This window comes from Callorhinus ursinus, unplaced genomic scaffold (genome assembly GCF_003265705.2).
Source record: "Callorhinus ursinus isolate GAN/ISIS: 27379988/994484 unplaced genomic scaffold, GSC_fseal_2.0 scaffold24, whole genome shotgun sequence".
In the NCBI taxonomy this organism is placed as follows: domain Eukaryota; kingdom Metazoa; phylum Chordata; class Mammalia; order Carnivora; family Otariidae; genus Callorhinus; species Callorhinus ursinus.
Window position 1 is genome coordinate 23,156,024 of NW_027397086.1, and position 26,743 is coordinate 23,182,766.

A 26,743-nucleotide genomic window follows, 5' to 3' on the forward strand; every position below is an offset into this window, starting at 1 on the left:
TCTAGAAGGTAAGTGCTGAATCCACTAACTAAATAAGGCAAATGTATAATCACTTCTAGGATAGGGACTTCTCTAACTGGAGTGTGTTTGTCCTCTGGGAAAAGGAATTAGAGAAGAGTCCTCAGTAGCTGAGAAGGGCTGCATTTCAACCCTATTAACATCTTTACCTGTGCCCTTTTGTGCAGCACAGAAACTAGGACCTATACAAAAAAAGATCATAACTCTCAAGGAGACAGATTTGTGTTGAGGAAAAATATTTTTACATACAGGTAAAAGAATATGAAAATTGTTCTCTAATTAAATTGTGATACTAGTTTAAGAATAACTCACTCCTCCTCAGGTAAATTATTTTCTGAAGCTTAATTTTTTCTAAGCATCTGTTCAAACAGTTTACCAATAGCATTAACTGGAAAACACACTAGTTTTTCTCCCTCCCATTTCTGAAATACTCTGGCAGACAATTTCATGCTTAAACGGAACATAACCTTCTTTCTAATGGAGTGATACAGAATACACCACATAAAAGAAGTATTCTATGGTCTTCCAAAAGAACTGCAATTCATGATTCATAAAGTCAGAATTCCCAAAAGCATTCATGCAATATGAAATGGATTTGTTAAAACACTACGTCAGAGACCCAATGCAAGATGCAACGGTTCGTTCAGGCTGAAGCACCCTTCCTTCAACTCCACTCACCAGTTCCGTCCTATTCTTCAACAACCCACTCAAATACTCCCATGTACGTCTCACTTTGGGAGTTTCGTTTTAATATTCTCAATTCAGACTAAATTCTGATGGCTCTGTACAACTAAAACAATCAATTCTTATGCCTCAACAGATCTCTTTACATATTTTTCTCTATAACATAAAGAGTGCAAAGCTCATAATAAATTATAACAGTCCTTAGATGGCAGTGATCATTCACTTTGTTATCCCCTCACCTGAAACTCAGCATGATGAAAAGTAGCTCTGAATTAAATAATTATTAGCAGTTAATGAAGAGATAAATGTGTCAAATCAAAGAATCAGTTGATAAAGAGTTTGAGAGAAAGGAATAAATTATCTGAGAGTAATAAAAAGTATTTTGAAAACAACTCATATCATTTTAAAAATTGTGTATGTTCATGTATTTTGAGAGCCTCTATACACCTCTCTCTTTAAATATAGAATAAGGAAGTCGATTAAGGATGGGGGGGAGTTACACTTAAAATACGCAATTTTAAAAAATATTTTTAAATATAATAAAAATACTTCCGTATCCACCACAGATCAGATTAAGAAAGGGGAATTAGGTTTCCCTTTAGCAGTAATGAATGCTCAAAAGTAAAATACTCAGGGCGCCTGGGTGGCTCAGTCATTAAGCGTCTGCCCTCAGCTAGAGTCACGAGCCCAGGATTCTGGGTTCAAGCCCCGCATCGGGCTCCCTGCTCCGCGGGAAGCCTGCTTCTCCCTCTCCCACTTCCCCTGCTTGTGCTCCCTCTCTCGCTGTGTCTTTCTCTGTCAAATAAATAAAGAAAATCTTTAAAAAAAAAAAAGTAAAATACTCAAAGAAACAACAAAAACTAAAAGAATACAGTATTATGACCCCATTTTCATTCTCTATGCCAAGACTATCTTTAACATTAGTTAAAAACCTAAACTATTAGCAACTTGGGACTTTTTATTTTTTAAGATTTTATTTATGTATTTGACAGAGAGAGCGAGAGAGGGAACACAAGCAGGGGGAGTGAAAGAGGAAGCAGGCTTCCCGCGGAGCAGGGAGCCCAATCTGGGACTCGATCTCAGGACCCTGGGATCATGACCCGAGCCGAAGACAGATGCTTAACCGATTGAGCCACCCAGGCGCCCCAGCAACTTGGACTTTTTTTTTTTTTTTAAAGATTTTATTTATTTATTTGAGAGAGAGAATGAGATAGAGAGAGAGCATGAGAGGGGAAAGGGTCAGAGGGAGAAGCAGACTTCCTGCTGAGCAGGGAGCCCGATGTGGGACTCGATCCCAGGACTCCAGGATCATGACCTGAGCCGAAGGCAGTCACTTAACCAACTGAGCCACCCAGGCGCCCGCAACTTGGACTTTTTAAATTCAACTATGTTACATTACGGCATATGGTCTAAAATTTGTTTATTGCTATTTTTAAATAAACAAGTCTTTATTTTATTTAATCAGATACTGCTAAAGTATACCTACAATAAGCTAACATTTTAAACAGAAAGCAGCTCTCATTTCAAGTGTTAAATAGCCACAGGGCAAAAAAAAAAAAACAATTGTTTATTGTTCTCAGTAGATTCACAAGTAAACATATCAGACCAATGGCTCCCTAAACAGCCATTGTTGCTCTATAACGTAAGCAAGCTTTTTAAAATTCCCTTAATGAACCACTCAACCAACACTCATTAAGCAATCACCATGTCCCTCCTTTTATAAAGATTATATTTCACCGCTTACTAACGTCACATCTAGGGCAACTTTAACTTGTAAAGTGTCTTTAAGAAAACATATTGGAGGCGTGCCTGGGTGGCTCAGTCGTTAAGCGTCTGCCTTTGGCTGGGTTCGTGATCCTGGGGTCCCTGGGATCGAGCCCAGGTCGGGCTCCCCGCTCCGCGGGAGGCCTGCTTCTCCCTCTCCCACTCCCCCTGCTTGTGTTCCCTCTCTCGCTGTGTCTCTCTGTCAAATAAATAAATAAAATCTTTTAAAAAAAGGAAAGAAAAGAAAACATATTGGAAAAAAAGAAGAAATGGAATATATCAGCCAAGAAATAGAATGAGAAGGCAAATGATTTCTCATACATTTTTAAGTCACATAAGTTAAGAGAAAAAATAGCAAAGAATAGTTCAAAATAATAGAAGTTAGTCTAAAATAGGATACAAACAAGATACCAGGCCACTGACAAATGAAAGCTAAACCAGTTTAAGTAGGAAAGATGAAAGTAGAATTTAGGTTAATACCAAGAGCTGAGCAGAGAGAAGCTTCCCACGGTTAGTCAGAGAACCCTTGTTTTCACTCTATTATTAATTCTACTCCTCTGGCTACGAAAGACAGTATTATTTAACTAAGCCAAAACAGAATGACAAATTAAATACAGTTCATACTGACCCAATATGACAGCTTTGCGCTTCTTAGTCTAACAAATTAATAAGTTTATGTATTTTATGTATGCTTTGAAAAAGACTGCTGGAGGATGACAGACCTGTAAAACTATACCCTTGTATTTTTCCTCAAAGCAATAGTCTCAATTATGCAAATGTACAATATTTAATAGTTGATACTTGGAAGTTTAAGGAAACCAAACTGGGGCACAAAACCCACTACACAGAAAAATTATAAAATATTAATTTCGCCAGGAACAGTTTTCAAAAAGAAAAAAACTATGAAGGTATATACACAGTCTTCCAAACAATACTATACACACCAAGCTATTGTTTCCTGTTGCCAGTAGATGGTGCTAATATCCACATGTGAGCACTATGAGCTAGTGTACTAAATAAAGATGGCCTTTCCAGTAAGTGCATTCACAGAATCCCGTAGTTTAGCTTGCTAGAGTTTGAAGTACATTCCAAACATCATTTTATCTCTCAAATTAAAATCAAAAAAAGCAAAGATTACAAATTTTTTCTCAACATTAAAACCTTAAAAATAAAACAGTAGAATATACTGGGTCTTTAAACAAGTATCATTTTTTATATTTAAGGGTCTGAGAGGACAGAAATATTGTCTATATTTCCAGAATCCAAAACAACACACTGCATAAGAGCCGACTAAAGACAGTCTAGATTTGAGTCCTGGCCCCAACTACTAGATATCTGTGATACCCTGGGCAAGCTACTTAACCCATCTTGCTCAGTTACATCATCTGCTAAATGAGAATAAAACAGTACCTACCTCACACAGTTCTTGTAAGGTTTAAGGGAGATAATATATATAAAACACAAAAAAATGTCTAGGACATAGGGAATACTCTACCAGTGGTTGCTATTATTATTGTTTTGTAACCAATAATAATGATCATCAGCACAAATAAAATATATATATTAATAAATTATAGAGCATGAGAAGGAATGTACTACAACCATATGCAAAGACACAGGTGACTCTTAGTAATATAATGTTGAGTGAAAAAAACAACTCCCAGGGGTGCCTGGGTAGCTCAGCGAGCTAAGTGCCTTTGGCTCAGGTCATGATCCCAGGATACTGGGATCAAGCCCTGCATCGGACTCCCTGCTCAGCGGGGAGTCTGCTTCTCCCTCTAACTTTGCCCATGCACCCCCCACCCCGCTCACTCTCTCTCTCAAATAAAATTAAAAAAAAAAAAAACACATCCCAGAGAACTATATACAGTGTTAATACTCCCTGTTAAAATAGGGCCCAAAACAAGTAAAACTAAAAACTTATTGTGTAGATATTCATAGTTATTATTATGCTTTCTTTTTTTCGAAAGGTAAGATAAACACAAACAGTAAAGAAGTTATCTATAGGAAAAGTGCAGAGAAACGGGGCAGGGGAAAAGAAATATATGTAAGTTATTGGTAAAGTCCAGTTTTTAGTTTGGGTGCAATACAGGGGAAATGTAAATTAGTTAACCACTTTGAGAAATGATTTGACATTATGTAGAATAGTTTAAAAATCATTTTCTCTTTAACTCAATAAATCTACTCTTAAGCAAATACCAAGAGAAAATCTTGCTCGTGTACACCAGTTTAAGTATATACAAGAATGTTCTTAGCAACACTGTTTGCAATAGAAAAAAACTAGAAACAACTCTGTCAACAGAAGAATGGATGAATAAATTATGACAATTAATTCTAGTATACTGTAAGGGAAAATTAATAAATTACAACCAGACACAATAAGACTGAATCTCAAGAACAAACACTGACCAAAAACAGCAAGTCACAGAAAAATACATACACATGATGCCATATATAATACTTCAAAAACTATATTGTTTAGGGATATAAACATATGCTAAAACTACACAGAAAAGTAAAGGAGTGCATAAGCACAAAATTAAGAATAATGGTTAACCCTGAGAAAGGAAGAAAGGAGATCAGATCAAGCAGGCGGCGGAGTGGTAACATACAAGGGACATCGAAACTAACGGCAAGGGTTTAGGGAAGATGGTGGCAGCAATGGCCGCACAGACTTTGATCTCTTCAAATCCCAACATAAAAACAGGGCAACTAGAAAGCAAAACCAAAATCCCATCCACAACATACCTAAAATAAAATTATGTGACAAGGTATCCCTTCAAACCCCAAAAGGCAAATGGGCAGAGACAATTCACCAATACCCACAAGACCTATACTTTTTGGAAGGAAGAAGAAGGCAACAAGGTGGCAACTAATGGGGACCTAAGAACAAAACAACTCCAAAATAGCAAATGGCTAATCACTAAAAAGCACAACAGGCCAATTTGGAAACAATAACAACAGCTGAAACTGAGAGAAACTGGCATTCTCCAATACCAGATGAGACAAAGGGTCCATAGTAAAAAGGTCCTAAGGGGTTGAAGCAATTTAGTCCCTATGAACTTTCAAAACGGATCCACCCAAGCTGTCTCGCAGAACAAGCCCCATGTGAAGAAAACACTGGTATAGAATCAAAACTGAGCAGTACAAAAGGTTCAGACCAAACTGGGTTACGGGGAAAGAGACACAGAAAATCCGAGAATGGTCTGGTCCTCATCTTTTGAACACTATAAAAACAACAGAAGCAGGAGCTCTATGAAGTCGGAACACCTTTCCTGAATTACCCTAAAAGTTCAAGAAATCTAAGTTAACATAAAAATGACCAACAGAAAAGTATCAAGGTCAAATCCCACACAAATTTATTATAAGGAAAAAAAGCAGAATAAATCCCTACAGACAATGAAAGCACTCAGGAAAATGTGTCCACCAAACAGATCAAAACTTCGACCTACTATTTCAAAATAAGCTAAAGACATTAAGAAAAGTGATATAACACATAAAAGAACAACAGACATCAGAATCAGAAAAACTGAGAACTGAAGATACAATTCTCAGGAAAAAAGAAAATTAAAGGAAAAGAAATCACTTCAGTAATGAAAACCAAACTAGAATGAAAACAAAGAGAAATAAATATAACAATACCTTGGAAGAAAAAGAAGGGGAAAATATTTTAAATTTAAAAAAAGAGATTTTAAAAGTCCACTGAAGAAAGACGAAGAGCCCTATACCAACCATACAATTTCCTGAAGAGTACAAATACTAAAATAATTTGTTCTCAATTAAAAAAAAAAAAGTACCTGCTAAAAAGAACATACCACATACCTAAAAATACCCAGAAGGACCAACACCAAGACTTATTTTATTTAAATTATTAGGCTTTAACAGGAAAAAAAATATTTGGGGCATCTAGAAGAATGTGAAAATTAAATGATCATCAGACTTTTTCACAGCAATGCTTTATGACATAAGAAATGGAGTAACATTTTAAAATCTTCAAAGATACAAAGTGTAATCCAATTATTTTATACCCAGTAAAACTGACTTTCAAGTACGAAATCCAGAGACAAACATCAACATATGGGAATTCAGTGATGAATCTCCTAGAGCATAAGCTTCAAACAAACAAAATTACTAAAGAGACACAGACATAAAGTACTGGTGATAAGCATTAAACATATTATTAGCTGTAAAACTAAGACTGAGGATTAGGAAAGGAAAAGTAATAGAATGTAATAGTTAGAACTATGACAATGTAGAATAGTACATCTATTTTAAAAATGGGAAGAGAATAAGAAATATATATGCAAAAAAATTAATGTTCTCAGTAATCACATCAGTGGTAGTATTAGTACTGTTACTCCAAAGCTATTGTGTATTGTGTGTATATTAAAGAATAAAATAAATGAGTAATGTTGGAATATTCTAATTCTATTATGTCTTGAACTCTCAAGAAAGAAAATTCTTAGTGTGAAAGAAAGGAGATACATATATATAATATATGTAACAGAAAAGTTTAATGAAGGCTCTGTGGTCTTGAATTTGAATTAGAAATATCAATATGAACTCATGAGTAATTTTCATCCTTATTTTTCCTAGCTCTGTCCACTGAAAAGGCTTAGAAACAGTATCAATCCAGTAATAATGAACATCACTAGTGCTCAAATTTTGGTCTTAAAATGCCATTTCTCACTAAGAGAAACCAGAGCTTCTTAAGAGAAATGAGTGACTCCAGAGGAAAAGTACAAGATGAATCTTATATTAAGTAGCAAGGAGCTAATCAGTCTAAAGAACCAATCTGAAGACGCTCCCACCAGTCAAAGATAAAATAATTTGAGCTTCAATAATGACAACTGCAATATACTGAAACCTATAAAATATGCTTAAATCTGTAAGTTCATAATTACTCAAAAATAAAAAAAAATGGTCACCTTTGGACGATGACAGAGGACCAATTAACTATCATGAAAACTGGTACATAAAGATAAAGAATCAAGGATTTATCCAGCTGTTCCTATATGTTCCTACAACTGGGTCACCAAATAATAGATGACTAGGGGGAAGTATTTATTTATACTACTCCATCTAATACATAAGACAAGAGAGAATTAAACTATTACCATTTTGCAATTCCTAGTTAATTAATTCAGTCACTAAGGGTAAGAGTGCTAATGTCAACAAAAAAGAAAGCAAATCAGATATTTGGGGCCTCTTATGGTCTTGCCAAAGGGATCTAACCTGAATCTGATTTGTATTCTGAAACAAACTACCAATTTTCAGGAAACAGAGAATACAGAAATATAACAGTCTGCACCATGAGTATACAATCAGCACATTCCAGACTATGAAAAACTCTACATGTCAAGTGGCTCTGGTTCTTCAAGAGATAGGACCACAGGGAAAAGATGGTAGAGGAGTAGGGGACCCTATTCCAACCCATCCCTGGAATTCAGAGTTCAGACCATTCTGAACACCCACAAAATCAGCCTGAGATGTAAGAAGGTAGATTTGGATCTCCACAAACAGAATATCGCAGGCGGTTGGTTTCAAGGTACGAAGCAGGAAGCTGTGATTCCGCAGGCAGATATCGGGGATAAATGGCAGGGGGAGGGAGCCCGGCAGTAGGGATCCTACACCTCTGGTGAGCGACAGCCTTCCACGCTGGGGAGGGGGCACAGAATCGCAGACCGGTACCAATGGCGAAAGGACTTTAAGGCAGCCCCGGGAGGGAAACCCAGAGCACTGGGTGGCGCATGCGAACTGGGGGCGGCTGGCGGTTTTAGAAGCACAAAGGGCAGAGATGTGCCCCCAACATGGAAGCAAGGACTGGGAGCGCTGCTGAGGGGCGCACAACCCAGGACTGCAGTTTATAGTAGCACAGACAGAAACGGAAATAGTGTGGCCTTGAGAGCTCACTGAAGAACAGACTGCGATCTCTCTGCTCTGAGGTAGAGGGTGGGAAACAGTCTCTTCTGCTCTAAGAGACGCAGAAAGCTGCCAGGGAAAGCCGCCAGAGAACAAAAGCCCCCCAAAAAACCGGTTTTCACTGAGCCCATCCACCACAGGGGGCAGGGCAACTATGCCCAAACAGGGCTGTCTTGAGTAACAGCGCAGCAGGTCCCTCCCCCAGAAGACAGGCTGGGAAAACAAGAGGCCAGCAACCCTAAGGTCCCTGCAAAACAGATGCATCTTGCTTGGGTTGTGGTCAATTATTTGGACTCTATACATTCCCTCAACCATTGCTCAACAGAATGACTACTAGGAGGAGGAACTTAAAAATGCTATCAATGAGATCCAATCTAATCTAGATAATCTAAAGCTTGGGTGAGTGAGGCAGAAGAACGAATTAGTGACCTAGAAGGCCAAATAATAGAGAAAAAGGGAAAAGAGGAAGCCAGGGAAAAACAACTCAGAATACATGAAAAGAGAATCAGAGAAATAAGTGACACCATGAAACGTTCCAATTTCAGGATTACTGGAATCCCTGAGGGGGTGGAGAGAGAGAGAGAGAGAGGACTAGAAGATATATTTGAGCAAATCGTAGCTGAGAACTTCCCTAATCTTGGGAATGAAACAAACATTCGTGTCCTAGAGGCAGAGAGGACCCCTCCCAAGATCAAGGAAAACAGGCCAACACCCCGGCATGTAACAGTAAAACTCTCAAGTCTTACAACCAAGGAAACCATCCTAAGGACAGTTAGGGGGAAGAGACTCGTTACATACAGAGGGAAGAACATCAGAATAACATCAGACCTATCCAGAAAGACCTGGCAAGCCAGAAAGGGCTGGCAAGACATATTCAGGGTACTAAACGAGAAGAACATGCAGCCAAGAATACTTTATCCGGCAAGGCTGTCATTTAGAATGGATGGAGAGATGCAGAGCTTCCAAGACTGGCAGAAACTGAAAGAATATGTGACCACTAAGCCAGCCCTGCAAGAAATATTAAGGGGTGTCCTATAAAAGAAGAAAGACCCCAAGAGCGATATAGAAAAGAAATTTACAGGGACAATCTATAAAAACAAGGTCTTCACAGGCAACATGAACAATGAACAATTAATTCATATCTTTCAATAATCACTCTCAATGTGAATGGCCTAAATGCTCCCATAAAATGGCACAGGCTTGCAGACTGGATAAAAAGACAGGACCCATCCATATGCTGTCTACAAGAGACTCATTTTGAACCTAAAGATACATCCAGACTGAAAGTGAAGGGATGGAGATCCATCTTCCATGCCAGCAGACCTCAAAAGAAAGCTGGGGTCGCAATTCTTATATCAGACAAATTAGATTTTAAACTAAAGACTGTAGTTAGAGACACAGAAGGACACTGTACCATTCTTAGAGGGTCTATCCAACAAGAAGTTCTAACAATTGTAAATATCTATGCTCCCAACATGGGAGCAGCCATCTACATAAGCCAACTGTTAACCAAAATAGTCATATTGATAACAATATGTTAATTGTAGGAGAACTCAATACTCCACTCTCAGCAATAGACAGATCATCCAAGGAGAAAATTAACAAAGAAACAAGAGCTTTGAATGACACGCTGGACCAGATGGACCTCAGATATAGACAGAACATTCCACCCTAAAACAGCAGAATACTCATTCTTCTCAAGCGCACATGGAACTTTCTCCAGAATAGACCACATACTGGGTCATAAATCAGGTCTCAACCAATACCAAAAGACTGAGATTATTCCCTGCATATTCTTAGACCATGATGCTTTAAAACTGGAACTCAATCACAAGAAAAAATTTGGCAGAAATTCAAACATTTGGAAGCTAAAGGCCACTCTGCTCAAGAACGTTTGGGTCAACCAGGAAATCAAAGAAGAACTTAAACAATTCATGGAAACCAATGAGAATGAAAACACACTGGTCCAAAACCTATGGGATAGTGCAAAGGCAGTCCTAAGGGGGAACTACATAGCCATCCAAGCCTCACTCAAAAAAACAGAAAAATCCTGAATTTACCATCTAACTCTACACCTTAAAGAACTAGAGAAAAAGCAACAAACGATGCCTAGGCCGCCCATTAGAAGAGAAATAATTAATATTAGAGTAGAGATTAATGAATTAGAAACCAGAAATAGAGTAGATCAGATCAACAAAACTAGAAGCTGATTCTTTGAAAGAATTAATAAGATCGATAGGCCACTAGCCAGATTTATCCAAAAGAAAAGAGAAAGGACCCAAATTAATAAAATTATGAATGAAAGGGGACAGATCACGACTAACACCAAGGAAATAGAAACAATTATTAGAAATTATTATCAACAACTATATGCCAATATGCTGAGCAACCTGGATGAAATGGATGCCTTCCTGGAAACCTATAAACTCCCAAGACTGAAACAGGAAGAAACTGACAACTTGAATAGATCAATAACCAGTAACGAGATTGAAGCAGTGATCAAAAACCTCCCAAAAAACAAGAGTCCAGGGCCTGATGGATTTCCTGGGGGATTCTCCCAAACATTCAAAGAAGAAATAATACCTATTCTCCTGAAGCTGTTTCAAAAAATTGAAACAGAAGGAAAGCTTCCAGACTCATTCTATGAGGCCAGCATTACCTTGATCCCCAAACCAGGCAAAGATCCCATCAAAAAGGAGAATTTCAGGGGCGCCTGGATGGCTTAGTCATTAAGCGTCTGCCTTTGGTTCAGTTCATGATCCCGGGGTCCTGGGATCGAGCCCCACATCGGGCTCCCTGCTCAGCAGGAAGCCTGCTTCTCCCTCCCCCACTGCCCCTGCTTGTGTTCCCTTTCTTGCTGTGTCTCTCTCTGTCAAATAAATAAAATCTTTAAAAAAAAAATAAGGAGAATTTCCAACGGATATCCCTGATGAATATGGATTTCAAAATCCTCAACAAAATCCTACCTAATAGGATCCAACAATACATTAAAAGGATCATCCACCACAACCAAGTGGGATTTATCCCTGGGATGCAAGGGTGGTTCAACATTCGCAAATCGATCAATGTGATAGAACACATTGATAAGAGGAGAGAGGAGAACCATATGGTCCTCTCAATTGATGCAAAAAAGCATTTGACAAAATATAGCATCCTTTCCTGATTAAAACTCTTCAGAGTACAGGGATAGAGGGAACATTCCTCAAGTTCATAAAATCCATCTATGAAAAACCAACAGCGAATATCATCCTCAATGGGGAAAAGATAAGAGCCTCTCCCTTAAGATCAGGAACACGTCAAGGATGCCCACTCTCGCCACTATTGTTCAACATGATACTAGAAGTCCTAGCAACAGGAATCAGACAACAAAAAGAAATAAAAGCTATTCAAATTGGCAAAGAGGTCAAACTCTCTCTTTTCGCAGATGACATGATACTTTATGTGGAAAACCCAAAAGACACCACCCCCAAATAACTAGAACTCATACAGCAATTCAGTAATGTGACAGGATACAAAATCAATGCACAGAAATCAGTTGCTTTCTTATACACTAACAATGCATCTGTAGAAAGAGAAATTAGAGAAACAATTCCATTTACAATAGCACCAAAAACCATAAGATACCTCAGAATAAACCTAACCAAAGAGGTAAAGGATCTACACTCTAGGAACTACAGAACATTCATAAAAGAAATTGAAGAAGACACAAAGAGATGGAAAAACCTTCCATGCTCATGGATCAGAAGAATAAACACTGTTAAAATGTCTATGCTACCCAGAGCAATCTATACTTTCAATGCCATCCAGATCAAAATTCCAATGACATTTTTCAAAGCGCTGGAACAAACCATCCCAAAATTTGTATGGAATCAGAAAAGACCCCGAATCACCAAGGAAATGCTGAAAAAGAAAAACAAAGCTGGGGGCACCACGTTGCCTGATTTCAAGCTATACTACAAAGCAGTGATCACCAAGACAGCATGGTACTGGCACAAAAACTGACATATAGACCAATGGAACAGAACAGAGAGCCCAGATATAGACCCTCAACTCTATGGTCAAATAATCTTCGACAAAGCAGGAAGAAATATGCGATGGAAAAAAGACAGTCTCTTCAATAAATGGTGCTGGGAAAATTGGACAGCTATAAACAGAAGAATGAAACTCGACCATTCTCTAACACCATACACAAAGATAAACTCAAAATGGATGAAAGACCTCAATGTGAGACAGGAATCCATCAAAATCCTAGAGGAGAACATAGGCAGTAACCTCTTCGACATCAGCCACAGCAACTTCTTTCAAGATACATCTCCAAAGGCTAGTGAAACAGAAGCAAAAATGAACTTTTGGGACTTCATCAAAATAAAAAGCTTGTGCACAGCAAAGGAAATAGTCAACAAAAGAAGGAGGCAACCCACAGAATGGGAGAAGATATTTACAAATGACACTACAGACAAAGTGCTGATTTCCAAGATCTATAAAGAACTTCTGAAATTCAACACCCAAAAAACAAATAATCAAGTCAAAAAATGGGCAGAAGACATGAACAGATACTTCTCCAAAGAAGACTTATAAATGGCTAACAGACACATGAAAAAATGTTCATCATTAGCCAGCAGGGAAATTCAAATCAAAACCACATTGAGATACCACCTTACACCAGAATAGCCAAAATTGACAAGGCAAGAAACAACAAGTGTTGGAGAGGTTGTGGAGAAAGGGGCACCCTCTTACACTGTTGGTGGGAATGCAAGTTGGTACAGCCACTTTGGAAGACAGCGTGGAGGTACCTCAGAAAATTAAAAATAGAGCTACCCTATGACCCAGCAATTGTACCGCTGGGTATTTACCCCAAAGACACAGATGTAGTGAAAAGAAGGGCCATATGAACCCCAATGTTCATAGCAGCAATGTCCACAATAGCCAAACCGTGGAAAGAGCTGAGATGCCCTTCAACAGATGAATGGATAAAGAAGATGTGGTCCATATATACAATGGAATATTACTCAGCCATCAGAAAGGATGAATACCCAACTTTTACATCAACATGGAAGGGACTGGAGGAGATTATGCTAAGTGAACTAAGTCAAGCGGAGAAAGTCAATTATCATATGGTTTCACTTATTTGTGGAACATAAGGAACAGCATGGAGGACATTAGGAGAAGGAAGGGAAAAATGAAGGGGGGGGAATCGGAGGGAGATATGAACCATGAGAGACGATGGACTCTGAGAAACAAACTGAGGGTTTTAGAGGGAAGGGGGTGGGGGAATGGGTTATATTCCCATTGGGTTAATACCCAGCACTGGGTATTATATGAAAACAATGAATCGTGGATCACTACATCAAAAACTAATGATGTACTGTATGGTGACTAACACAACATTTAAAAAAAAAGATAAATTATAAGGGAAAAAGGAATGGAGAGGGAAGCTTTAAAAAAACTTAAGAGACATCAATTTTTTTAATAGGCATGACTAAATTATAGTGTCTAGGGATGAACATTTGGAAGATAAAATTATAAAAATATACAAGCAATTACCATAAAAGTCAAGATAATGGTGTGCTACTGTAATGGTTATTTAAGGTGGGAAAAGCATTGATTGGAATGGGACACACAGAAGGGGCTTCTCGGACGAATGGCAAAGCCTTATCTCTTGACTTGGAGAGTGGTTTCAAGGTTATACTTTATAATAATTCATTAGGCAAAATATTTGTTTTTTGTGGTTTTCTGAATTTTCACTTTATAATGAAAAGATTCTTATTCTAAATGATGGAAATGCAGTTTTTATTATATCACAGTTCTTTACACTTTGCATATATTCTATAAATATTCTTTTGTACCTATTGAATATTAATTGAAAAGTTTTATTTTTTTTAAAGATTTTATTTATTTATTTACTTGACAGAGAGCACAAGCAGGGAGAGTGGCAGGCAGTGGGAGAGGGAGAAGCAGGCTCCCCACAGAGCAAGGGAAGCCCAATGTGGGACTTGATCCCAGGACTCTGGGATCATGACCCACACTGAAGGCAGTCGCTTAACCAACTGAGCCACCCAGGTACCTGGAAAATTTTTAAAGAAAAAAACATATTGTAATAATAAATAAAGACAAAAAGATTTGGTCCTAAAAAAAGAAAACTGTTCAAAACGAAAACTCATCTAGGGGTGCCTGGGTAGCTCAGTGGGTTAAGCGTGTCTGCCTTCGTCTCAGGTCGAGCCCCACATCAGGCCCCCTGCTCAGAGGGGAGTCTGTTTCTCCCCCTTCCTCTGACCCTCTGGGCTGCTTGTGTGTGCTCTCTCTCTCTCTCTCTCTCCAAATAAATAAATAAATAAATAAATCTATCTTTAAAAAAAAAATGAAAACTCATCTTGGTTAAGATCATAGTCCAAATGCTAAGTTGAATTCAGACCCTGCCATTCACCAATTCCCTAAGCCTCAATTTCCTCCTATGTAAAACTGGGATAATAAAAGATCTGAGGTTAACAAATAATTAAACACTATATTATTAATTCACCATGTAAAAATGCATTTATTTTCCATTTCTAACATACCTTTTCATTTAAGCCAAGAAAGCATCCATTTAAAGACAAGCAATTTTTTTTCATTTAAGGGATCAAATAATCAAGAGCCATAATTCCTTACTACTCAATTACAGAAATCCCTTATAACAATACATAGCAGTTCATTTCTTTAGCAATGTATTTACTGAACCTAGAAAAGTACTTATCACACAGTTCACAAAACAAAGTCCCTGTTCTGATAAGCTATTATTCTAGTAGAATGAGAGAGACCAACATAAAAAGAAATAGATAATACGTCAGACAGTAATAAGCCTAAGAAAAATAAAGAAGGATGATGTGATACTCATGGGGGAGGAGGTGCTATTTCAGTCAGGGAGACCTCTCCGGAAAAAAAAAAAAAAACAACAAAAAAAAAAACGAGCTTTCTGGGGAAATAGTATTACAGAGAGAAGACTGCAAGCACAGAAGTACTGAGGTAGAAAAGCACCTTATGTATTCAAGAAATGGTAAGACCAATGGTGGCTAAAACAATGAACAGGAGCACAGTGGAAAGACTACATCAGAAAGAATGAAAGGGAAGATATTGTATGGTTTTATAGGCTATGGTAAGAGTTTTAGACCTTGTTCTTAATCAGATAAGAAACTACTGAGCATAGGAGTAATATATTCTAACTTATTTTTATATTTATATTTTTTAAGTAGGCTCAACACCCAGATGGAGCCCGACACAGGGCTTGAACTCATGACCCTGAGATCAAGACCTGAGCTGAGATCAAAAGTTGGACACTTAGGGGCGCCTGGGTGGCTCAGTTGGTTAAACAACTGCCTTCGGCTCAGGTCATGATCCTGGAGTCCCGGGATTGAGTCCCATATCGGGCTCCCTGCTCAGCGGGGAGTCTGCTTCTCCCTCTGACCCTCTTCCCTCTTGTGCTGTCTCTCATTCTCTCTCTTAAATAAATAAATAAAATCTTAAAAAAAAAAAAAAGTTGGACACTTAACCTACTGCGCCATCCAGGCACCCCTCTAACTTATTTTTAAATAATCACTTTGTCCATTCAAGAAAGAGTGGTGGTTAGTATACAGGAGCAGAAGTGGAAGTGACAGTAAGTGTCAGACTCTGGAGATCCTACTTTTTATATAGTTTCAGCATTATAAATTTATTTATAATATATAATTATAAAATTATAATAAATTATAAAAATTATAATTATAATAAATGCTAATATCTTTTTAAAATACTGTTAGAGAAATAAAAGTCCTTAAGAAAGCCTTTTAAAGGCTTGAGTAAGCCTTTTAAAACACAGCATTATACCTTCTGGGTCCATCCATGTTGTAAATGGCAAGATCTCATTCTTTTTTATGGCTGAGTAATATTCCACCATATATATATGTGTATATATATATGTGTGTGTATATATATACACACACCCCGTATTTTTTTATACACTCATCTATGGATGGACACTTGGGTTGCTTCCATATCTTGACTATTGTAAATGATGCTGCAGTAAACACAGAGGTGCATGTATATTTTTTTTAATTTTTTTATTGTTATGTTAATCACCATACATTACATCATTAGTTCTTGATGTAGTGTTCCATGATTCATTGTTTGTGCATTAACACCCAGTGCTCCACGCAGACTGTGCCCTCTTTAATACCCATCACCAGGCTAACCCATCCCCCTACCCTCCTCCCCTCTAGAACCCTCAGTTTGTTTTTCAGAGTCCATCGTCTCTCATGGTTCGTCTCCCCCTCCGACTTACTCCCCTTCATTCTTCCCCTCCTGCTTTCTTCTTCTTTTTCTTTTTTCTTAACATATGTTGCATTATTTGTTTCAGAAGTACAGATCTGTGATTCAACAGTCTTGCACAATTCACAGCGCTCACCATAGCACATACCCTACCCAATGTCTATCACCCAGCCACCCCATCCCTCCCACCCGGTGCATGTATATTTTCAAATTAGGATTTTCATTTTCATTTTACCCAGTAGTGGAATTACTAGATCATAGAGTAATTTTATTTTTAATTTTTTAAGGAGCCCTCATTCTGTTTGCCATAGTGGCTGCACCAACTTGCATTCCTACCAACAGTGCACAAGGGTTCCTTTTTCTCCACATCCAGGCCAATACTTGTTTCTTGTGTTTTTCATTTTAGACATTCTGACAGGTGTGAGGTGATATCTCATTGTACTTTTGATTTGCATTTTCCTGATAATTAGTGATGTTAAACATGGACCTATATGGTATAATGCTATATAAAATAGGTCAGTCGGAGAAAGACAAATACATTATGATTTCACTTATATGTGGAGTTTAAGAAACAAAACAAATGAACAAAGAAAAAAAGAGACCAAAACACTCTTAAATACAGAGAACAAACTGCTGGTTGCCAGAGGGCAGCTGGGTAGGGAGATAGCTGAAATAGATAAAGGGGTTTAAGAGTACACTTATCATTATGAGCACTGAGTAATGAATGTACAGAATTCTTGAAACATTATACTGTACACCAAAACTAATAAAACACTATATGTTAATTGTACTTGAAAGAAAGAAATGAAAGGAAGAAAGAAAGAAAAAGAAAGAAAAGAAAAGAAACAAACAAACAAACAAACACATAGCAAGTGAAAGACTATACTTTAAGAGATGGTTAAACAAGTCTGAGAGATAGGGGCACCTGGCTGGCTCAGTTGGTAAAGCATGCACTCTTGATGTCAGGGTCATGAGTTTGAATCCCACACTGGGGGTAGAGTTTACTTAAAAAAAAAAAAAAAAAAAACAGGGGCGCCTGGGTGGCTCAGTCGTTAAGCGTCTGCCTTCGGCTCGAGTCATGATCCCAGGGTCCTGGGATCAAGCCCCACGTCAGGCTCCCTGCTCCACGGGAAGCCTGCTTCTCCCTCTGCCACTCCCCCTGCTTGTGTTCCCTCTCTCGCTGTGTCTCTCTCTGTCAAATAAATAAAATCTTTAAAAAAAAACAAACAAACCTAATTTATGAGAGATAGTGGCTGTTAAATGTCAAGGCTCTAAAGTCAAATTTCCTGGTTTTGATCCTAGTTCAATCACTTACTAAACATGTAAATTTTAGCAAAGTTTCTCAATACCTCAGTTTTTTCATTTGTCAAATGCAAAAAATGGTTACCTTATATGACTCTTATGATTAAATATGAATATAAAGAATTTAGCTGATATATAGTTAACAACTCAGTAAATATTAGCTATCAAATTTATTATTCTACTTCCATTTGTTTCCACTATTACTTTTTCCCATTGCCACTACTATTTATAATATTCCCTTTTAAGACTGGTTACATATTCATTTAAAAAATTACCACAATAAAAATGAAATTTAAGTGCTCCTAACATTATATATTTGATATTTTTTAAAAGATTTTATTTATTTACTTGACAGAGAGAGAGGGAACACAAGCAGGGGGAGAGGGAGAAGCAGGGCTCCTGCTGAGCAGGGAGCCCGATGTGGGCTCGATCCCAGGACCCTGGGATCATGACCTGAGCCGAAGGCAGATGCTTAATGACTGAGCCACCCAGGCTGTTTTTAATCAAAAGTATAGTTTCTGCTTCAGAGGTAGCAAAGCACTCTGATTGTATTATAGTTTTTTTTTTCAGCTTAATGGATCAACCTTAAGGATAACTAAATATTTAATTTGTAAGAATCCAAAGCAATTCCTGCTAACATTTTTTCCTCATTTCAAAACCAAATTAAAAACAAAATTAATGTTAAATCCCGTAAGGCTCTGAAAAATCCAACGCGGAATATGATAAGAACGATTATTACATATGAATCATAATCACTTGGATTTTTGTGTAGTTGGTCACATTCTTGATTTTATCCTGCTGTATATCTGTGTGTATGAGTTAGATAAACTGTTTGGGGCCAAATATTGGGTGCCCTTTATCACATTTGACAAGCTTCCAACTAAAGATACATAAGACGATGGTAACAATACTTGCCTCTGGGACAGGATAAAAGCCAAGGGTGAGAAAGAGACAAACTTTGCACTTAAAAACATTGGCTTTATCTAGGTTCCTTCCTTTGCAAATGCATTCACTTTTCAAGAACATAAAATAGGTTTTAAAGAAAAAAATTCATTTACAAATAATTTACAAAACAATTTTTAAAATGTCTCACAGTTCATCATAATGGCAGCTTACCAGATTGAAGATGCCAGTAATATATTAGTGTTGTTTGCAAGAAACCTCAACGGAGGCTCTGCAAGCAATACACAGGATAAAATTCCTCCACCAAAGCAATGGAGCATAGCAGTAAACCAGCTTGAAAGAGGATTCTTCCATGCCACTGCCGCAGCTCCTGAAATGGTAAAGTAAAAATGTGGTCTGAGATAATTGTATACTAAACAAATCCTAAAGTCCCAGTGGCACTAAAGAAATAAACTTAATTTCTTAACTTTCAAAAGCTTACTATTACTCATAGGTGTGACAATCACAATCATCATAAACTCTATCTTTTGTTCTTTAAAGCAAGACTGGAAACATTTTAAGACATACATGATTTGGAGCACCTTTAAAATACTCTGTTTAGGCTCTTACTGCCAGTTTCCTAGTAGCACATTATTATAAACAATCTCCCTACTTACTCTCTCCTTTTATTCCCAGCCCTATTTAAGTACTTCCAGTTGATATGCCACAGCAAATTTTAAGAAAAATTTATTATCTTAAGTACTTTAGAAAATAAAAGCTGAAATAAACAAACTAAGCTTTTAACATGACAGGCTAGAAACAGAGTAACAAAATAAACCCGAGGTGAAAGGTTGATGAGGAACAGATATATACATAATCTTAAAATGCCTCCTAACAACTTACTAATTACAGAGGGAAATAATAATTTTAGAGTGGAGAAACCTTGCAGACATCACTGTAAGCAAACATCAGATGACTCTGTTATGATTCACCAAGAACACATCTTTATTTTTATAGTACTGCTACCAAAAACATGCAACCTGAACTAATCTAATCAGATACATCCAAACTGAGGGCACTTCTGGAAAAAAAAAACATGGCCTAAACTTTAGCAATGTCAAAGTCAAAAAATTAAAAAAAAAAAAAAATGCTCCAGATTAAATAACATTAAAGAGACAACTACATGCAACATATATTCTAGATCATATCCTGGAGTGGGAAAGAATATTTTACAAATGACCTTTTTGGATGACTGATGAAATCTAAATACGGACCCTGGCTTAATAATGGTGTTGTATCTGGGCGCCTGGGTGGCTCAGTTGGTTAAGCAACTGCCTTCGGCTCAGGTCATGATCCTGGAGGCCCAGGATCGAGTCCCGCATCGGGCTCCCTGCTCAGCAGGGAGTCTGCTTCTCCCTCTGACCTTCCTCTCTCTCATGCTCTCTACCATTCTCTCTCTCAATAAATAAATTTAAAAAATCTTTAAAAAAATAATAATAATGGTGTTGTATCGGGGCGCCTGGGTGGCTTGAATGGTTAAGCGTCCATCTTCGGCTCAGGTCATGATCCCAGGGTCCTGGAATCGGGCCCCACATCGGGCTCCTGGCTCAGCGAGGAGCCTGCTTCTCCCTCTCCCTCTGCCTCTCTCCCTGTTCATGCTCTCTCTCTCTGTGTCTCAAATGAATAAATAAAATCTTAAAAAAATAATAATAATAATGGTGTTGTATGACTGTTAAACTTTCTGATTTTAGTAAAAGTTCTGTGGTTCTTAAATATTAACACACTTAAGTAATTTGAAGTAACTGGGCAAATGCTTCCAATTTACATTCAAGCAGTTCTGAAAAAATAATATGCATAAATAAAAACATTCAGAGATGTTAAAGTAAAACTTCTAGTTATAAAATGAGTAAGTTCTGGAGATCTAATGTACAGCATAGTGACTACAGTTATTAATACTGTATTGTACACTTGAAATTTGCTAAGACAGTCAATCATAAGTCACCAATTAAAAAGAAGGTAACTATGTGAGATGATGGATGTGCTAATTAACTTGATTGTTATAATCATTTAACAATTCATATGCATATCAAACCATCAAATTGTACACTTTAAATATATATAATTTTGTCAATTACACCTCAATAAAGCTGGAAAAAAAATAAATAGGGCAAAATGTAAATGGTTGGTGAATCTAAGTATACAAGAATTCCTTGACCTATTCTGGTAACTTTTCTATAAGTATGAAATATCAAAGGGAAAGTACAAAAAATAAATAAACTCAGCCAGAGAAACAGAAACAATTTATAAAAATAAAAGTAGAAACCCACTAAAGAGAAGCTAGAATAGGGAGATGGAGATGGGCAACCAATAAAGCCAACCCAAAGCTGTTCTTGAAAAGACCAGTAAAACCAACCATTGTTCAACAAGTCTGAGAAAGGGTAGGAAAAAAAATAATGCAAAACATTAGAAGGAAAAATAAGGAAATAGTTTTATAGAGTTTTTTTAATTACAGGAAAACAACATGGATTTAATCTAATAAATGTGAAGACGTAGTTGAAATGGACAATTAGCAAAATTCCCTTAGAATAGATAGAAACTTGTACATATAACTATGGAAAAAAAACTATAGGGCAAAGATCTATCTTAAGAAAGGTATTAACCCCAACAAATTAATGGAAAACATTTACCAAATATTTTGGATTACTCATTTTTATGCTATATAACCATTATGGAATATAGCAAAGGAGAAAAACTTAAATCATTCTATGAAACAACATAATCTTAACATCAAAAATTATAAATAAAAAAAAAGAGAGTGAGAGAGGAAGGAGGAAAGGAAAGAGATAAGAAGGAAGGGAGGAAGGAAAGGAAAAAGACACACTATAATTCTAACTTGTGAGTATAATGCACAAATATATTAATAACAAATTGAAATCAGTAGTTTTTTGAAAAGATAATAAACCATGACCAAGTAGATTTTATCCAAAGAATTAAAAAAGGATTCAATATTTAAAAATTCATTTAAATCATTCACTGTGCTAACAAATTATCATCTCCCCTTAGACAGTTAAAGACTTAAAAATTCAATATTCCTGATTTTTAAAAAAATCTAGCAATCTAAGAACAGAAAGAAAAGTACTTAACCTGAATAAAGCTATAAAGGAAAAGACTTTTTTGACCTCACCAAAATTTTTTTAAATTTTATTTTATGTTATGTTAATCACCATACATTACATCATTAGTTTTTGATGTAGTGTTCCCTGATTTGTCGTTTGCGTATAACACCCAGTGCTCCATTCAATACGTGCCCTCTTTAATACCCATCACCAGGCTAACACATCCCGCCAGCCCCCTCCCCTCTAGAACCCTGTTTGTTTCTCAGAGTCCATAGTCTCTCATGGTTCGTCTCCCCTCACTAAAATTTAAAACTTCTATGTGACAAAAGTCTGGCATAGTGTTTTTCAACTTACATAAGGCAAATTCCAATAAATCAACAGAAAAAGACAACAAACACAAGAGAAAAATGACTAAGTCACAAAGTGGGAAATATAAATGACTAATAAACATACCAAAAAAAGAAAGTCCTCCCTCAAGTCATCAGTAATCAAGGAAAAACAAAATTTAAAAAGATGTTATATTTCTCACACATCCAATTGGCAAAAAAAATTTACAGCTTAATATTTATTAATATTAACTTATTAGCTGGAAAAGCTGTAAAGAAATTCATATACTCCTGTAACAGAATTAAAAAGTCATTTTGAGGAATAATTTGGGAGTATAAATTAAAATTTTTAATTTAAAACGGACTCAAGTGCCCAAGAAATAGCATACAAGAATATTAAAGCAGCGTTGTTTATAATGCTGTGAAAAAAATGAAAAAAATCTAAACAACCATCATCAGAGAACAGTTAAACCATAATCATTTGTTCTATGGAATACTATACAGGAGCAATCAAGAGTGTGACAAAGCAGTATCAACATGAGAAGATCCCTAAGACATCCTATTGAGTAAAAACAAAGAACCAAATACAATCATGTTGAACACTAATATTACAGCATGGAATTATTATTTTTTTATTTTTTAGAATCATTTATGAGGAAAAATGCAAACACTATGCATTTCTATAGGTACATGCATATACATGAAATGCACAGAAAAGGGTCTGCAATACACCAAAATGTTAACAGTTATTATCTCTTGAGAAAGCCTAGGATTTGGGAGGATGGTCAAAGGGGATTTAAATTTATTTAATTATACTGATTATATTGTTTAATCATATTTGAATTCTTTTAAATAAAATGTTCATTTACTAATTGTATAATTAAGCAAAATTTTAACAAATTATGTCACTCCCAATCTGTGGAATACAATGCATCTATTTAAAAGAATGTAGCAGCTTTACATGCACTAATATGACAAAAAAATTCATATGTATATAAATAATATGTACAGTAAGAAATCATTTACAGGGGGAAAACAGAAAACCATGTATTTCTATCAGTACATATATAAGTAATACATAAAATAAGGTCTGCAAGAATATATAACCAAACTATTAACTGTTGTTATCTCTTAGGAAAAGGCACATTTATGCAAAAACAAAACAAACTACATAAATGTATGTGTGAGTTCAGTAGAGTGACATCATCATACTCGGGAATTCATCTGTAGGTGCTCAGGAAAAAAAAAGGAGATAAAAGTCAAATAGTACAACCCACCATTCCACACAACAAAATGTACCCAGGAGTGAACATGAGCTGGCAGATGTGCATTTCCTGTGGTGTACCCATCCTGTCAAGTGAAGTGATGCCAAGGTTTAATGATATGCATCTGGTGATTAACTCAAGAAATGGTGACCTGGTCCAATCTGGAAGAAAAATCAGTTATGAGAAATGTACTAAAAGGCAGGACATCAATCTTCAGTGTAGCAATTTCCCCTAAACCTAAGAATTTTCAAGAATTATTTTGATAATACATGATCATGCTCTCTTTAAAGCCAAACCCCTACATAAAATGTGATACCACTATGTCTCTACCCAAATATTATGACCTACCTAAATATGTGTATGGGCAATAGAGCACCACACAGTGGTGACTAATTATAACATTGGTCAGTCAGCCTAATAAATAAGTATAATCTTTTCTTTAGGTAATGGTCACTAGCTCCCATACTGCACCATATTCATGTTGAAAAGCAATACAGAGGGGCACCTGGGTGGCTCAGTCAGTTAACCATCTGTCAGCCTTCAGCTCAGGTCATGATCCCAGAGTCCTGGGATAGAGCCCCAGGCCTGGCTCCCTGCTCAGTGGGGAGTCCACTTCTCTCTCTCCCTCTGCCCCTCCCCCCATTTGCCTGCACCTGTCTCTCTCTCTCTCAAATAAATAAATAAAATCTTTAAAAAAAGCAATATAGAGGGCTTAAGGGTATAAATCCTGGCACCAGCACATACTCTATGTGAACTCAACAAGTTGTTTGCTTTCCCACAACTTAAAAAAAAAACACATACACACAGAAGAGGTAAAGAAAAAAGTAACCTACATCACAGGGTTGTTATAAGGATCAACTAAGGATCAATTACAAGTAAGTACTTTGAAATCATTTAGAATGGGGGCCAAGCACATAGTAAGCAACTAAGTATTAGCTTATCACTATTATTACATAAGTAAATAAAAATAAAAAGCAAAATTACCCTCTCCTATTTCTGCCATTCTATCACACTCCTATTCTGAGTTGTCTGAGACAACTTCCAGACTTTCCTATGCTTATTTACACACACACACACACACACACACACACACACACACACACTCTTTTTCCCCCTTACTCTTAACTCTCTCCCAACCCTACCGTGTGTGTGTGTGTGTGTGTGTGTGTGTGTGTGTGTGAGAGAGAGCCATAATGGGCCCATCACAGCACAGCCACTATGAAGAACACATTTGAAGGTAACTGATTACTTTGAATAAACATACAATTAGGAATACTCACTGGTGTCCGTCCTCCGTGTTCCTTGGTATTACTCTAATGGAGATTTAGCATTACCTTCATCCATCTGATACTCACCACTCACTGACTCAGCCAAATTCAAATGTACCCAGCTTTTCCTTTGACCATTAAAACAATCTGAATCAAATTTACTAAATGATTTCATACAAATGATTTGCTCATGTAATATTCATTTCTGATTAAGTCTGTCAAAATAGCTCTCCTTTTTCCTCAACTTGCACATTTTATTCTTTCCTCTTAAGACATATCACATTCTAGATTTTGTTTTTAAGTGTTAGCTCCATTATAAAGTTCTTACCTATTAAAATTCTAAGAGACTTTAGTATAGAGTAGGTGCTCTATAAATGTACTGAATGACAGAAAAATATATGGAAGTATTTCAAGAGCTCAGATATTATGATTTTACTACCATGAATTTCCCTTTGTATTGTCACAAATCAGAGGCATCTGTAATTACATACCAGTTTTGTGACGTCTTTGTAGGACCACTAAACCCTCTTGGCTTAAGTTTCAACTTTCATAAAATAAGGATTAAAATAAGGAAATACACATAAAAACACACTTATTACCTAGTACATGGGAGACACTTTGTTGATTTATTTATTTTATTTACTGATCACAACCCACAGAAAAAGTAGGCAAAATGCAACCCTTGGATGCTTTTATTCTGAGTCCAAGATCTAATTCTTTTGAGTTCTTATTGCAAGGATGGGATGAAAACACACCACAGCTCTAAAAATGTACTCATAACCCTAAGAGACTTAATCAGTGATACTAAGATTTTATTAGAGAAAAAAAGAAAGGAAAAGAACAGAATTGAAGGGTCCCCCTCACATCAATCTTTTTTGCCTAATTTTCAAAATCATGTCAGCTAGAAAAATTTCCCTAACTCAAATTGGCCTTTCTATAAAGCTCTCTTCAGTACACATTTTACAGTATGAAGCAATCTTATGACAAATTTCTTTAGGTGTTATGTTCCTTTGTATATATCATACCAGTACCAGAATTAGTTTATCATGAAGTTAAACTGTGAAAATACAGAAAGTTAACCAGAAATAGCTTGTATATCTTTCCAGCATATAAATAATTTTCAGTAGGAAAAAATAGTTAATATGATAGCTTTAATTTTTTTCTCAGTTTTAAAACAAAGATGTATTCCTTTAGCTAAGGAACAAGTTGTGTTAAGATATGTTATTTTATTTTTAACATGCTGATATTTAAAAGACAAAAAACTGTCCTACCTTGAGTTAAGATATTTGTGATATGCTAGCAATAGAATTATTTTCCCCAAAACTCAGCAAAATTTGTCACATTGAGGGCTACTCTAATGCAAAGTATATGAGTTTTGAAGCACTCATAAGCACCTATGGCCTTTAACATCAAAATATTTTCATTATGAAATGAAAGCTAGAAAATAAAGTCATATTCTACTTCGTTTTGGATCAAGTCTGAATCATAGTGGGCCAAGTAAATCCACAGACCCACCTTGTGGTTATTTCCCAGTTCCTTAATGTATAACTAGAACAGACATAGTTGGAAACTGACACAAAGCCCATATTGATCCTCTTATCTAAGGAGTAAGGATCAGTATGGTAGAAACATTCAAGTAGAAGCTCCTAGAGTTTCTTCTCCTCCTCAAGGTATTTTTAAAAAGCAATACCACAGAGATGGGTGCCATAACCAAAAACATCAAAGATGAAAAGGTGGTGATAGCTATCACATCCCATTTAACTTGCTTATTTGGTCTATACGTAAAGCAGATGGATCTTGGAAAATGTGGATTATCATAAATGTACAGGTAGTGACTCTGATTGCAGCTGGTATTCAAGATGCAGTATTTTTACTGGAACAAAGCAACATAACCCCTATAACCTGGTAAGCAAATCCTT

The 26,743-nt window shown here is 36.5% G+C and overlaps 1 protein-coding gene across 1 annotated transcript in view; it reads right to left on the reverse strand.

Annotated features, from left to right (window-relative positions):
• Positions 1 to 26,743, reverse strand: part of TMEM38B (transmembrane protein 38B) — a 61,385-nt gene that overhangs the window by 27,904 nt on the left and 6,738 nt on the right. Inside the window, exon 2 of the mRNA XM_025888681.2 lies at positions 19,084 to 19,240. Coding sequence (XP_025744466.1) covers positions 19,084 to 19,240 — 157 coding nt within the window. The remainder of the gene's footprint in view (positions 1 to 19,083; positions 19,241 to 26,743) is intronic.